Source organism: Lethenteron reissneri, chromosome 56 (genome assembly GCF_015708825.2).
Source record: "Lethenteron reissneri isolate LAM-NWPU_2019-01 chromosome 56, ASM1570882v1, whole genome shotgun sequence".
NCBI classification, from domain to species: Eukaryota; Metazoa; Chordata; class Hyperoartia; order Petromyzontiformes; family Petromyzontidae; genus Lethenteron; species Lethenteron reissneri.
The window spans coordinates 8,673,684-8,690,511 of NC_083834.1; the positions used below are offsets into that span (position 1 = coordinate 8,673,684).

At 51.2% G+C, this 16,828-nt stretch overlaps 1 protein-coding gene across 1 annotated transcript; it reads left to right on the forward strand.

Annotated features, from left to right (window-relative positions):
• The first annotated feature begins 5,715 nt into the window (after positions 1–5,715).
• LOC133357132 (tumor necrosis factor alpha-induced protein 3-like) lies at positions 5,716–15,992 on the forward strand. Its single transcript, XM_061574935.1, is given in 12 exon segments — positions 5,716–6,409; positions 7,797–7,990; positions 8,969–9,116; positions 9,419–9,589; positions 10,105–10,282; positions 10,424–10,757; positions 10,759–10,808; positions 10,810–10,861; positions 10,863–11,310; positions 11,313–11,381; positions 12,046–12,260; positions 13,282–15,992. Coding segments are annotated over 12 exon segments (2,544 nt in total). The 5' UTR covers positions 5,716–6,015; the 3' UTR covers positions 13,573–15,992.
• The last annotated feature ends 836 nt before the right edge of the window (positions 15,993–16,828 follow it).

A 16,828-nucleotide genomic window follows, 5' to 3' on the forward strand; every position in this document is an offset into this window, starting at 1 on the left:
GGGCTTGGTGCTGGCCACCCACCCCCTTCGTGTGCTGCGCTGGCCTTCATAGGTTGCTCGCTGACAGCACTTACCCCCATAGTCTGTTAAGGCTACACGGGGGGTCTTTATCTTTGGGTGGTTGAGTGGATGGGTGGTTGAGTGGATGGGTGGTTGAGTGGATGGGTGGGCGAGTGGATGGGTGGGCGAGTGGATGGGTGGGCGAGTGGACGGGTGATCGATGGACGGGTGAGCGAGTGGATGGGTGGGCGAGTGGATGGGTGGGCGAGTGGATGGGTGGGCGAGTGGACGGGTGATCGATGGACGGGTGATCGAGTGGACGGGTGAGCGAGTGGACGGGTGAGCGAGTGGATGGGTGGGCGAGTGGATGGGTGGATAGGTGGGCGAGTGGATGGGTGGATAGGTGGGCGAGTGGATGGGTGGATAGGTGGGCGAGTGGATGGGTGGATAGGTGAGCGAGTGGATGACTTCAAGTGTGACGGTTGAACACAGTCGGTGTCTGCGGGACATCTGTGGGGAGAAAAATAGCTTGTTAGCCCATGAGATTCCTCCTCCAGTATAAATAAACACATATTCTGATGAGTGTCTGGGGACAGAGGCAGTCAAATTCACTGGGAAGCAGTCGCCACAGCCGACTGCGTTGCTTGGGTTCACGGTGTCACAACAGAACGAAGCCCTCTCAATCCACTCGTGGCTTGGCAGAACGTTTGAGCCGGTTTTGGGGTGTGTGTGGGTCTATCTCCTTCCAGTTTGAAAACCAGAAACGTTACCACGACTGCCCCTCGTGGTGGCGAGAAGGGAAACGCAAAAGCAGAGACTGAACGATTCCGCCTTGCGTCGTAGTGATCAAGTGGTGAGGTTTCATTCTTCCTCGTCCGAGAGCGCTTGATTGGTGAGTGGTACACCATTGTGTGTGTGTTGTTGTTGTTGTTTTTTAAAAATCGTTTGAACATCGTGCAGATGAAGAGGTTTACTACAGCGATTTAAAGGGCTCACGAAGTGGTGTTTGCTGGCGTCGTGCTGTGCTGCGAGTGTGAGATGGGGCTTGTTACGATTGTCTCCACGTCGGCAGTAATGAATGCGTTGCGTGTCTATGTATAAGTGCACACACGGCATATATGCAGTAGACTATATCCCAACGCTGCTTAACACTTAAACACACTACGTACTGCATTGGATCTAGCGTTATCACACACGTACTATATACTCTTTGTTTTTTTCGGTAAAGTCACGTAGGTAGAGAAATAAAATAAATTATTTTATTTAAAAAATATTTTAAAAATGTTTTATTTTATACAAAAAATATTTTATAATTTTTTTATTTTATAAAATGTTATATTTTATATATTTTTTTATTTTATTCTACGTGACTTTACCGAAAGAACCAAAAGCGTATGGATGCATGCAATCGCGAAAGCTTCGAATCAAGAACGTACTCTGTACATCGCACGCACACACGGTACAAAGCACAGCCATTATCGATCCACTGCTGGATTGGAATGCCTCTTCACACGCCTTGGTGATGTGTGTGTGGGGGGGGTGTGAGCCATACTTCACCAATCTGGTCATTGCTGTGGTTTAATCTCGTCGTAATCTTCTTGCACGGGGAACATTGCGGTTTCAAGTCCATACTGCGTACAGTCGTTTCAATAGGGGCGACGTTTCTGTCAATTTGTTGATTATTTTCTCCCTTAGCGATGGGATTTTATAGGATGTGCATTGGGATTATATCTATATAGGGGACATGAGGTTAAAGGGGCACTGATAAGGGGTTGACGGCTTTAAAGGTCAGCATCGAACCGGTTTTGTGGTGCGGTCAGATTATCGAACCGGTTTCGTGGTTCCGAGGGCGTTGCGTTCTTTGCGACGCTGCTGAGCAAAGCCACAACGTGGAAATTCCACGTTCCTATGGCTGGTCAAGAGCGTCCTCCCACGGGTCGGAATTCTTTGCTCATTATCCTCCATGACTCCGCAGATGGTGATAGGTTACTGTACACGCAGCTGATTAATGATTATTGAACGCGGAATTTATGTTCTAAGTGGTTACGTTGGCTATCACCGTGACAAATAAAACATTAATTTAACACATCCCGTCAGCCACGCACGTCTTGCTTGGGAGTACTGTACTGTACGTATCGGCTGCGTTGGTTGAATAAGAGTGCAGAGATACACTGAAGGTTGTGTAGTTTAAAACACTCCTTTTAAACACGTTATGGGGACGAAGATGATGAATATTGTCGGCTTATATAACGAGTGATGTGTCACTGTGAACAAAGCAGTGCTCTCACACACAAAGCGTCAGCCTAGGATGTTAAAAGTCTTAAGCTCTTGTTAGCAGACAGTGTAGGTTTGTGTGTACACTCTGTTCACTACCAACACTGCAACACACTCACCCACACACTCACCACTGTAGATCACCACACACTCACCACACTGCATGTCACTGCAACACACTCACCCACTCACCACACTGCAGGTCACAACACACTCACCCACTCACCACACTGTAGATCACAACACACTCACCAACACACTCACCCACTCACCACACTGTATATCACAACACACTCACCCACACACTCACCCACTCACCACACTGTAGATCACAACACACTCACCAACACACTCACTCACCACACTGTAGATCACAACACACTCACCAACACACTCACCCACTCACCACACTGTATATCACAACACACTCACCCACACACTCACCCACTCACCACACTGCAGATCACAACACACTCACCAACACACTCACCCACTCACCACACTGTATATCACAACACACTCACCCACACACTCACCCACTCACCACACTGCAGGTCACAACAACACACTCACCCACTCACCACACTGTAGATCACAACACACTCACCAACACACTCACTCACCACACTGTAGATCACAACACACTCACCAACACACTCACCCACTCACCACACTGTAGATCACAACACACTCACCAACACACTCATCCACTTACCACACCGCAGGTCACAACAACACACTCACCCACTCACCACACTATAGATCACAACACACTCACCAACACACTCACCCACTCACCACACTGTAGATCACAACACACTCACCAACACACTCACCCACTCACCACACTGTAGATCACAACACACTCACCAACACACTCATCCACTCACCACACTGTAGATCACAACACACTCACCAACACACTCACCCACTCACCACACTGCAGGTCACAACAACACACTCACCCACTCACCACACTGTAGATCACAACACACTCACCAACACACTCACCCACTCACCACACTGTAGATCACAACACACTCACCAACACACTCACACTCACCACACTGCAGGTCTCAACAACAACACTCACCAACTCACCACACTGCAGGTCACAATCACAACTCACCCACTCACCACACTGCAGGTCACACCAACACACTCACCACACTGCAGGTCACAATCACAACTCACCCACTCACCACACTGCAGGTCACAACAACACACTCACCCACTCACCACACTGCAGGTCACAACAACACACTCACCCACTCACCACACTGCAGGTCACAACAACACACTCACCCACTCACCACACTGAAGGTCACAACAACACACTCACCCACTCACCACACTGCAGGTCACAACAACACACTCACCCACTCACCACACTGCAGGTCACAACAACACACTCACCCACTCACCACACTGCAGGTCACAACACACTCACTCACCCACACTCACCACACTGCAGGTCTCAACAACAACACTCACCAACTCACTCACCACACTGCAAGTCACAACAACACACTCACCACACTGCAGGTCACAATCACAACTCACCCACTCACCACACTGCAGGTCACAACAACTCACCCACACACTCACCCACTCACCACACTAGATCACAACACACTCACCAACACACTCACACTCACCACACTGCAGGTCTCAACAACAACACTCACCAACTCACCACACTGCAGGTCACAATCACAACTCACCCACTCACCACACTGCAGGTCACAACAACACACTCACCCACTCACCACACTGCAGGTCACAACAACACACTCACCCACTCACCACACTGCAGGTCACAACAACACACTCACCCACTCACCACACTGAAGGTCACAACAACACACCCACTCACCACACTGCAGGTCACAACAACACACTCACCCACTCACCACACTGCAGGTCACAACAACACACTCACCCACTCACCACACTGCAGGTCACAACAACACACTCACCCACTCACCACACTGCAGGTCACAATCACAACACTCACCAACTCACTCACCACACTGTAGATCACAACACACTCACTCACTCACACTCACCACACTGCAGGTCACAACACACTCACTCACCCACACTCACCACACTGCAGGTCTCAACAACAACACTCACCAACTCACTCACCACACTGCAAGTCACAACAACACACTCACCACACTGCAGGTCACAATCACAACTCACCCACTCACCACACTGCAGGTCACAACAACTCACCCACACACTCACCCACTAACCAACACCACACGCCACTTCTCTGTCTGGTTCTTCGCTCGCACTCACACGACATTCGCGTTCTATCCAAGCGAGCAGGAAGGGCCCAAATCAGCTGTTTGGCCCCCGGTTTTATTCTTTTCTACGGACTTACTGCGTCTCCGTCGATTGCCGCCGAAGCTCTTGAAACATAAGCAACAACATCGCACCGCTGCTGCTCCATTGAGAAGAAACAAAACCACGATCTTCAACAACAACTCTGCAGCCTTTGCAAGGCCTCTGTGCACCATCAGAGAACGTAAAGACAAGCCCTCTCATCTCGCCTACCCCCTTATCTTCTTCACTTTGACGTGGATTTATTGTTCGCCAGCTTGGCCTGCCTGCGTGTGTTGGGACTTTGCTTCGCAAACAAAAACTCCGTGGTTTTTTTTTTTAATACACGAACAAAGCACCTACAAAGACAGCTGCCGACAACTCAAAGACAAAGATCCCCCGTGTAGCCATTGCGTAGTTGTGTTTTTAGCGAGCACATTGTGAAGGCCGGCACACAAAGACATGCAACTGATACAGTCAACATCCTGGTCCACATGTCTTGTGACCCCCCCACCCCACCTCGCCCCACACATTTAATTCTGCAAAGTCTATTTAAAACCAAACATTTACACGCAAATTTAAAAAACACACAATGCGAGGGGGTCGATTAATAATAGTTATCATCGTGGTGGTGGTGGTGGTGGCAGTAATTGTCGGCCACGTCTTGCTGCTGCAGAGAGCGTGGAGTTGATGGCAGCGAATTGGGGGAAAAACCCAGCCGAGTCAACTTTGACTCGCACAACCACCACAACCACAACAACCACCACAACCACAACAACCACCACAACCACAACCCCGTTTCCCTTCCCTCCCTCCCTCGAGCACGAACGAAGAGGGCGGGGAAATTCCACCACCACCGTTCAAAGACCGTCGGTGCCGTGGTGTGTTTTTTTGTTAATCTGTGTGGGGGGTTTTCTCTCTTTGGCTCACCTCCCAAAGCCCCTCCCTCAAAAGTCCCCTGGTTTTTACCAGCTCACGCCGAGCTGATTTAAATAATTATATAGCGTCATCCCTTCAGGGGCTGTGGGGAAGTTTCCACTTTTGCTTGCTTGACAGCTCCTGCCCTATACTATATATAAAGGTCGGCCACGGTGGTGAAGGGGGCGTTAGTTTGAACGAGGGGTTCTGGTTGTAAGCGTTGTGACCGCCGATGGCAGGAGCGTCTTACTAATAATACAGCACACTCCTGCCTGGGTGGTCATTAGTAGTTGTGGCAACGTCAATCCGCCTCTTAGGCAACAACGCAGAGTTTGCACGTTTCGTTTCTATAGTGGGACCACGCGTTGATGCTACGTCTGAGTGAACAATCATCCCAGTGACTGTCAACAGAGGACTTTATCAGCCAGACAAAAGCCACTGCAAAAGCAGCAGCATCAACCAAACCCTTCATCACATTCACACTTTCAAGAGATGGGAGTTCTCGATTCTGGTCCCCGTCGTTGTATCTTGCGTCCAGCAGCAGCAGCAGACGACCTGGTGGCAGCAGCGATGACGACGACGGTGTCAGAGGTCGCGGCCGACGTGAAGAATTCGCTGCCCAAGAGTTTCAGTAGCTGCAACCTGGTGAGGGCCACCAGGCTCAGAGACGCCGTGGCCGATGACCTCCGCGGAGGTCGCGAGCCGTGCTTTGGTGGCATGCACACCCGCTCGGTGGCCCTGTTCGGCATGGGAACGTACAGCGACGGCTTGAGGAGGCAACTGGAGAGGCATCTGCTGGAGATGGAGATGCAGGTGGAGCTGGAGAGGAGGAGGCTTCTCAACTGGTGCCCGCAGACGAGGCGTCTGTACGCCCTGAAAACTCCCGGTGAGTCAGTCCTGCAGCACATTCACTTTTCGCGTTCAGTCGGGTGTCCTTATTTGCGCCGATTAGCACGGTTAGCTATGTTCGGTGCGGAAGAAGTTCACCGTACATTGTAGCTTTCACACCGGAGCCTAATCGTGTTTTAAGTAATTCGATAAAAAGCGAAGTCACTTACCATGGCATCACATTGTCCGATCAAACCGAAATACGTAAATTTCTCGGAGTATCTGGAATTGTCAGGCCCGATTTATTTTTGGGTTTAAACTGACAATCGGGAACACATCCCGAGCACGCATATATATGCATCAGTAGGTTCATCTGTATGTACACATGAATCTGTGAACCTATGTATAGCATTGTTAATTATGAATATATTACGTAACCTTTTGTAGTCAGGCAAATGGTGCTGTAGTTGCATGTGCGTTTCTACATGTATATGCATACATAATGCAACGCTTTTAAATGTTTGCATTAAAAAAATATATTTCATATATGGTACATTGTAACTTATATCGGGAGGATAATTATTACAATTATTTTAAAGGGGACGTTTTATAACAAATATTGCCGGCGATATATCAGATTACGTACGTTTTAATTACAGTAGACTCTAGATTTTCAGCGCTAATGACGGGGAGGACGGCCACAGATTATTCAAAATTTCCGATTATCCAAAAAGATAAGCATTTTCCGCGGATCTCTGTGCCAAAAACTAAAGTTTGACCGATAAACGCGCGTGCTCCCACGCAGAAAAATCTGCCCAATAAGTGGACAGCAGAGCCATGCCAATCAAAATCAATCAAACTCCGCCCACTGTTGTAAATATATGCAACTACTGTACTGTAGAGACGATCGCGTGGATTTCGGATTAACCCACTTATAATAAACATTTCCTAGAATAGCAGTGTATAGCTGTTTTTAGATTATGAATCTTGGCTTAAGGGTATTATATCAAATTCTCAAGGTGCGCGGTTAATTCGCAAATCGGATAAACCGCACGTGGCTTATCGAGAGTCCACTGTACTGGTACGATAGCTCGCAGAGTGTGGAATCCACGCACAGATATTGCCAAGCATTGTGACTTGAAACGTTTGCTTTTGAAGGTTGTATGAAATTCCACATCGTTTCCTTTCCACACTGGGATTATTGAGGATCAGGGCACCTCGCCGTATCCTAGATTTCAGGGTCGGCCGCGTCGTTGAGCTATTATTTGTGATAGCCAGGTCACTTCTGAAAGAGAGCTATTTAGTATAACGCAGTGGGCTTTACCTGGTTAAATAATACATTGTTAAAATTTTGTTCAATGTTTGTATAATAATTATTATCACGAATATTACGCACGGGATGTTTAACGGAGTGCTTCCCCGTCCTGCGCGCCGGGCCCCCACAGGCGACGGGAACTGCTTGGTGCATGCGGCATCGCTGGCCATGTGGGCCGTGTCGGACTCGGAGTGCACGCTGCGATCCGCCATGCACTCCTCGCTGTGCGACCCGGGGCTCGCCGCAAACTTCCGCCGGCGCTGGATGAGGAGCCGCGCCTCTGCCGACGGAGCGGAGGAGCTCGGATTCCGATATTCCACACGGGTACGATGACGAGCGTTTTTCTTTTTACACGTTTTTATTTAACTCACTCTGTCTGTTGTTGTTGTTGTCGTATCCTCAAATCTTGTAACTCAATTTTAACCCACTTCCCAATGTGGTATCGACTGCAAACTTCGTATACTTATGTCATACTGATGACAATACTATATTCTATCATAAAAAAAATTAAACCATCTTTTTGATATGTTATGTTTCGGCTTGGGTCTAATTGTCCACGCAACTGACGTTGGCTGTAAATCACCACAGTCCCTTACGTTATGGCAAGCTTCGGGGCCACTTCCTGGAGTCGTCGAGTTTTGCCATTAGGAGTATGGTACATTTCATTAAAGCGTGTTTCTAAAAAAGTATTTTTAAATATTAATTATTTTTAAACACCTTGGACGTAGCTAGGGGTTTGTTGCCACCTCGAGAGGTGCAACAAACGAACGAACGGGGGCATGTCCTGGATAGAAGGTTTAGACTATCTCATCATGCCGGAAAGAGCGGGAAGACCACGGACATAAACGCTTTGTGCTTCGAGTGGTGAATTATTACGTAGGATTTTTTTTTCATGGGAAGACTCGCTGATATTACCAAGGACAGCAACCCTTTCTCTCGTGGTTATTTTGTCCAGTCTCAAAATTCGTCCAATTAAACTCATGTCCTCGCGTTATCCATCCATCTATGCTGCAAACTAATTTTTGTAACATCAAGTGCATTTTAGGCGAGTATTGGATAAGCCCCAGCGTTAAATTCCACGTTCCTTCACCGACAGCAAGTCAGCAATATCGTTCATCCAACAGGAAATGTAGCTTGCTCTACCTGAGCCAACTAGCTTTTGATAAGTATAGCTTCGAGTACATGGACACAACTCTTATTCTTGGTTACCTGATGGAACCAACAACCCTGTTTGGTACAGCGACCGCGTTGCCACAAACGGGTGCTTACTGACGCAAACGTTGACCAACTTTCGTTCCACAGGACTGGGAGGAGGAGTGGAGCAAGGTGGTGGAGATGTCTAGGCCTACGGAACACTCGTCGCGTGACGGCTTCCGCTTCCAGTCACTGGAGGAGATCCACATCTTCATCCTGGCCAATGTGCTGCGTCGACCCATCGTCATTATCTCAGGTACACACACGCAGTCCGAGCATCGAAGTGCAGCAGTGCAGTATACAACAAATATATTTTGCTGCACCGCCCTCTGCTGACAACATAGCCCTGCCGTTATTTCATGCGTAAATTATCCACGCAACTCTCCTGGCTCGGCTTTGCTTTGCTGCCGAGATCCGACAGGATTCGGGTGATTTGGTCACGGGCTCTTCGATGAGAGTGTACGCGCGCCGCTGTCGTTCGACCGTCGTCAGCGCGTCGCACGTTTCCGTGCGAACTCACGCCCTGATTCTTGTTCTCCCGCACGCACGCACGCACAGATGTCGTGCTGAGGAGTCTCGCCAGCGGGTCCACCCTGGCACCGCTCAACATATCCGGGATCTACCTGCCCCTCAACTGGCTCGCGAGCGCATGCTACCGCTACCCGCTCGTGCTGGGCTTCCACAACGGACACTTCGCCCCCCTCGTCTGCATGCAGGACGGCCCAGCCGGTGAGGCCAAAGTTCAAGGGGTCATCGCGGCCCCATGCTCGTTGATGCGCCCGGACAATTAACCCTTGCTTCCTTGCTTCTGCCTTATCCCATAGTCTCTAAATTGTCCGACCTCAGAGGCCTGAACCCGCAGTCGCATTCGGCGTCTGCTATCTAGGCGTTGATTAAATCGCATTCGGCGCTGCGTAATCTGGAGTCAATTGGACTGTTGACTCCATTCCAAACTTAACGTAAACTACATTAACTCAGACAAATTATTTGGCGATTAATCCACTCTTACCTCAACTGGCATCTCTACATGCTCTGGAGCAGGGCAATTGCTCCAAAACGTCACCGGTTATATACTCGTTCTTTTTAAGGCCACAGTGCTATTGATGAATGTATTGAGTTTAAATGTTTTTATTCCTACCGGGTGACATTTGCGTAGGGTGCTGGAGGGTTCATAGCTCTATTTGACATTGTACCCACGCAACCTTAGCCCATCCTCACCCGCGTTGCTTTTATTTTTGTCACAGCTGAGCAGCGCAAGCAGCACGCGTTCCCACTGGTGGACAGGCACCGCGCCACCCTCCCCCTGCAGTTTCTCCTGCCCGAGGAGGAGCAGAACAAGACGTTGCTGCTGCAGGAGTACATGGACACTCAGGAGGTGGCGATGCCAGGCCAGAGAGCCTCTCCCCCCATCCTGATGGCAAGGTGATTTTACCGCGCTTTGTTAACCACGAGGAATTGCACGCGCGGGGCCGCATCGCACCGTACGCCAGCTCACGAATAAAAGCTGACGTTACGATATCAGAACGTCGCGCAAATATATTCTAACCCCGCGGCATCCCCCAGGTTGCCACCTGTGAATACCGGCGACGACCTGGACCTGGTGAGCGACTACCGGGAGGTGGTGGAACGCAAATTCCGCGCCGGCACGGTCCGGGCGCCAACCTCTGCCCTCCGAGCTCCGGTGGCCCGGCGCGCGGACGACGCCGCCGCCAACACGATGTACTCGGCCACCAACGAGGCGTGCAGCACGCCGGGCTGCGGCTACATGCGCTCCGTCCACACGGGCGCCTTCTGCCACGAGTGCATCAGCAAGCTCCGCGCCGGCAGCGCCGGTGTTGTCGGCGGCACCGGCGGCATTGGCGACGTGGCGGGAAGGAGGGCGCTCGCGACGACTCCAGCATTTGGAAGCCCCAGAAGAGACGGAAGCTCGGGAGGCGGAACGCCTGGGGTGCCGCGGCGGCACCGCCGTCGCCGACCGGCGTCTTGCCGTCGGCGCCAGAAGCTTCCGGCGCTCCTCGTGGAACCGAGCGGTATGAAGTGCTCCTCGCCCACGTGCCCCTTCACAGGCGATCAGCTCCTCGCGGGCTTGTGCCAGAACTGTTTCCACCTCCGGCAGGGACGCCGCTCGGCCAGCGAAAACGTCGGCGGTAGCGGCGCCGGCGCCGCCGAGCCTCCGACCGCCGCCAACGCCGGCGGCCACGCCCCGGAGCGCCGGCGCGAGGAAGACGCGCACGAACGCTGCAGCGGCTGCGGGGAGGGGGCGGCGCTGGGCAGCATCGCGCTGTGCCAGGCGTGCGTCGACAAGCCGTCGCTGGCGCCGACGATCCGCCGCGAGGAGGGAGGCCGCGGGGCCGCCGAGCCGGCGCGCGGATCGGCGGGGGGGGCGGCGGCGGCCGCGGTCGCCGCGACGTTGGAAGCGCCCAGAAGCGAGAAGTGCAAGACTCCCGGCTGCGATTTTTTGGGACGGCGACGAAGGAGTTTTACTGCACCATCTGCTTCCTGCAGTACTTGGAGAACAGAGGTGAGCCCGGGGTTGGGTTGCCACCTGTCCTGGTTTTCGCAGGACTGTTCCATCTCGAGAGACCTTTGGCCTCACACTGAAACCCACAGACACATCACAGAGACCCATGGACTCGCACACTGTATCGCTCACTTTCAGATCCGCTTCTTTTGTTTAGTTTGTTGCCCTTCCCCCCACACCTGCGATTAGCACGTACGGTGCTAAATAAATAAGTGGACTTTCGGGCCAGACGCAGTGCCGGATTAAGCTAGTGCGGGGCCTGTAGCATATGTTATTAAGGGGCCCTACATTTTTTAATGTGCATAGTAAAGTAATTGTATTTTTTCATTTGTCATACAGCCAGATAATACGACAAATCGCTAACCTTAAACACCCGGTCATTCATAAAAGTTGAAGGCAGTATAGTACTGTAGAAATAGAGCAAGTGCAGAATTACTGAACCGGAATTGATAGCTTGAAAGCATTTAGCGCGGGGCCCTTGAAAGTGCGGGGCCCGTAGCATTTGTAGCTACTTGTGCTACGAGGATAATCGAGCACTGACCGGATGACCGCTGCCAACTCCACTCACTCACGCTCTCCACTTAGTGCCACACACGCACAGCCATCGCACGTCCTGACAGTCGCTTGACCTTTTAAAAAATATATTTTTCTCTCGACTCAACAGCGGCGGACGAGATGCAGCCAGGCGGCCAGTACGCCGAGCCTCCCAGAGGGCCCCCGGCCGCAGGGCCTGCGAGGCAAGAGGGGGGCCGGGTTCAGTGCGTCACGCTCGCCTGCCGGCAACTCGGCAAAGCCAGGCTGGACGGCTGCTGCACCGATTGCTACCTGAACAGGGCTTCCGAACGCGAAGAGTGGGAGCCAGCCCTGGAGCTCAGAGCGGTGAGTCTTGTTTGTTTTCAGTAGCAATACCGTGGTGATAATATCCGCAGTAAAGTTTCTGGGATTTTGTTGTTGTTTTGGGTTAGATCACGTGAATATACATGTGTCGTTTAACACCCGCCACCACCCGACACGGCCAAATTAGCACGGTTTGACACGTGAACAAAACGCGCCAATTAGTTACTACTTCAGCACACCTGATGTGTTGGAGAGTGAACCCACAACATTTACAATTTGAGTACTGTGACGTTTCGCTGGTGATTGTTCAACCAGCTTCATCAGGCGATGTGCTATAATTGCCTGATGAATTGCCTGCGTTAACGAAACATATTTATGCGATTATTATGGATAACATTGGTCGTGAAAGCCTACGTGTTCCACTGTAGTAATAATAATTTACCAACATTTTCGAGGCTAGACTGAGATCATCATCGTCATTCTCATTGATTATTCATAGTGTGCCTCCCGTGCAGTAAATGTCGAGGCGCCCCCTGTGATTGGGCACATGTTGAGAATTGGTCAACAAAGGTTTAATTATAAGGGCTGCAGAGATGTAGATACCCATAGACACACACATAACTATAGACACACACACAGAGACACATAGCCTCACACAAAGACCCATAGACTTACACAGAGACACATAGCTTCGCACAGAGACACATAGACTCGCACAGAAACCCATAGCCTCACACAGAGACACAGACTCGCACAGAAACCCATAGCATCGCACAGAGACACATAGCCTCACACAAAGACCCACAGACTCACACAAAGACCCATAGACTCGCACAGAAACCCATAGCATCGCACAGAGACACATAGCCTCGCACAGAGACACATAGCCTCACACAAAGAACCAGAGACTCACACAGAAACCCATAGACTCACACAGAAACCCATAAACTCACACAGAAACCCATAGACCCGCACAGAAACCCATAGCCTCAAAATCTCCGCCGGCACCAACTTGGCGAAATCTTTAATTTTCCCCAAAAAATCCTGCTGTCTTCGCCCGCAGGCTCCGGCAGCCGCCCCCAAGTGCCGCACAGAATCCTGCGCGGACGACGCGACCGCGGGCGGCGCCCTGTGCGCCGCCTGCCGGCGCAGGAACGAACAGCTGCGGCACACTCACCCGCAGCGGCTGCAGCGGAGGCAGACGTCCGGGGCGGCGGATCGTCCCGCTGAGCGCGAGCCGGTGGTCGCGCGCCGGAACAAGTGCCGGGCTCCCGGCTGCGAGCACTACGGCAACGGCGGCTGCAACGGCTACTGCAACGAGTGCCACGCGATGATCCAGCTGTACGGCCGGTGATATGCGGGCGGGCGCACGACCCTGAGATTCACAGCGTGGTTGACGGCGGCCCGGTCACTGTGCCGAGTCCCTCTACCGGATTGGGCTGGCCCCGTAGCGGCGGTGGCGGAGGGCGGAGGACACCGGGAGAAGACGTTCGAGGTGCTGGCGTCGGAGCCGATATGAGGTGGCGCATAGGTGAGATGGATCCGGCAGGAACGCCCACAGTGACGGCGTTAGGTGTAAGCGGCTGGTTTCACGAGAAAAAATAGGGCGCATCAATTAAGCAGCGGTTGTTTTCGGGTCGTGCCGCGCGCCGTTTTGGGTGTGCGATGTCCCGACGGGAACTGAACGACAAGCGGTCACGACCCGACCACGTCCACGAGCTGGAACGGCACGACCGCGAACACCAACGCCGCGGTAGAATGTTTGCCATTGAAGTGTCTACGCTTCACTCAAGGTGGCGCGACAATTTGTGGCGATCTGTTCACCGGACAGTCCTCGCGATTAAATCGGCTGTGCTGCCATTCGTGCCGGGGTGAGCATGGTGGTCCGGAGAGCACCGCCTCGTGGAATCAGATCCGGATCATGACTCTACATCGCTCACGGATCATTCAAATGAGCCCCAGTTTGTGGCACGTGTAGCAGTGGTTTTGCCATGGAAGTCAAGAAGCATACGTGGCAGAGGAGATATTTATTGCTGAGCCACCCGACACTACTTTGAGTTGTAGTTTTATTTTTTTACACAAGGTTACGCATACAAATTGCATCTTAAAATACTGTCGGATTTCTGCCAGAGAAACCACAGAGGATGTTTCGGGGGGGGGGGGGGGCGGGGGAGGAAAGGCAGCCTAAACCTGTGCAAATAAATTCCCAAGCTCTGCGGTCCTTAAGTTGGATGTTTGGCCAACCCAATGAGCGGAGTGCTGGGAATAAATGCGCGCGCATGCGAGGGGGTGGTGGATTTTGTTTCTGATTTGGTGCTGTTTTCAGTTGGGACCATAATATACATGGCGGGGGAGGGGGGGTCGTGTTCCAGTGGTGTTCAGTGCACATATATGTGAATATACATTCGGAGAGCCCAATCACTATGCATATGGAAAAGTGAAGTTACAGTTTTGTGGGATCACTCATCAAATTGGTGCCTTTTGCTGTAAATGTCTCCAGCTGGGAATCTCACTCCACTCTGTCCATAACTTACGGGTGAGGAGGGGTTGCTCAGGTTTCATTCCTCTCTGCGTCTCTGCCTTTATTACACTGTGACTGTGTGTGTGTGTGAATATAATTAATGTAAAGAGGTGTTCATATAATAGCAAATGTCACACCCCAAACCTCACGACCCAACCTTAACCTGACCTCTCAATTGTTTTGCCATCTCTCGCCGTGATTTCGTCATCTGCGACTGGGCAGGCGATTCGTCATTCGCACGCGCTGCGTGCGTCACAGACTTAGCACACAAACAAAACGGAGTGGCTATTTCTGGTGCAGTAGACATACACAAAGAATACGACATGTTGATACGTTCATTCGCGTCAATACTTTTGCTCACGTGCAACTGTCCCGGTGAGACCGGTTGAGCAGACGCGAATGAACGCAGGTGTAACAATACCCAGCACGAGTAGGGACACTCTCATGCTGGTGCATGAGTGGTCGGCACAGCGGACTTGCAATGCAGAGGTCACCGCTTCGATCCCATCTCCGGACGCGGCAGTGTGGAGCAACGGGAGAGCGAGTTTATCGTTTTTGTTCAATCGAACCCCTGCCCGACTCTAACCCAACGCAAACGGGGTTCACCACAATCAGGTCGTTTACGGTGGGTTAAAGCGTGGGGTACTCCCACGCCATCTGGGCAGGCGTGGAAGAGTAGGCCAATTACCCCGTTCGAGGGGGCTGCCCAGAGCTGATCTCTTGAGAGGAGGCCGCTGCCACCAGCAGCGATGCGAGCGAGCGATGTTGCAGGGGCTGCTCCTTTTCCAGTGCTGACCAGGCAGGCAGGACAAACGAGGCAATACAAATGAGAAAACATGGATCCTTGAGTAGCGATTGACCCTGACAAAGGTGAAGATTCATCCATCAGGACGCCAAGCGCAGAGGGATGGGTCTTTACATGCCCGTGATTTAAACACCGCAGCTGCAGCGCGTCGCAAAGACAAAGTGGTATCTTGTGAGCTTAGGGAGGACAATACGTTCTCATCACCTGGGTTTGAATTGCAGCAACGAACCATTGCAAAATATTGCACATTTTATTTGTTCATACGTATGTATATTTTGTTTGTTTTTAAACAACCGTTTGCAACACTGTTGAGTAATATACACACGCGCGTTGCAATTTCTGTCAATTTAGTTTGTTTACGTACAACTGTTTTGCATAGTAATTTAATTCCTTAGCTATAACGGGGACTGTAAATCTGAATTAAACGATTGCTGTTGGCAAGAAAGTCGTTATCGTGGTGCATTCATTTTTGTACTCTTCGTCACGGTGATGGTTATTGCCGTCCGTTTCAGTGCTGAAATTTCTTGACGATGGCGAGATGTTAACTGCCTCGCCTGGTATGCAGGAGATCGTGGGTTCGGTCCTGACCACGATGCCTGCGGTATATTTTGAGTTTGCATCTCTCGCCGTGGTCGCGTTGATTTTTCTCCGGGTCCTCCGGTATTTCCCTTCACATTTAGAATCACCGTCACGCATTTTCGCGTATTTGGCTGCCAGTAAATTTCCACGTGATAAGCCACTTCGTTAAGCTATCATGAAAAAGAGATGTAGCTCGGTGGGCCTTACCTGGTGGAATAAAGAAAATAGTTTAGTTTTCGGTTGGTGTCGCGAGCACCTTCGTCGCGTCGTCAAATAGTTTCGCTCATCGAAGAGGGCGGAAGAGAGCACCGCTCGGGAGGCTCGAGGAGGAAGAAGCAGCAGTCACGTGATGATCAGTCACCAAATTCCCCTCCTCCCAAGCTCTGCGGTCCTCTACATATAGAGGTGTTATAGGCCAATTCGATTTTTTTTTTACATTTGAGGAGGAAGCCCACACGTGCGAGGGTGAAACACTCTATCCGATACATCACATGTAACCCACGCTTGCTGTTACTGCATTGTCCTGGCGAGCCAAGGTTATGGAACCGCGACGCTCAAGGATGAAGGGAGTTTCACAACATTCGTGTGATCCACCAACGCTTGGCTGCCTCCGTTGCGCGGCCATAGACTCGACAGGGTGGTCCAGATGTTTGTGACCCTCCACCCATCTAATTGAAACCTAACATGGTTTTTTTATTTGTATAT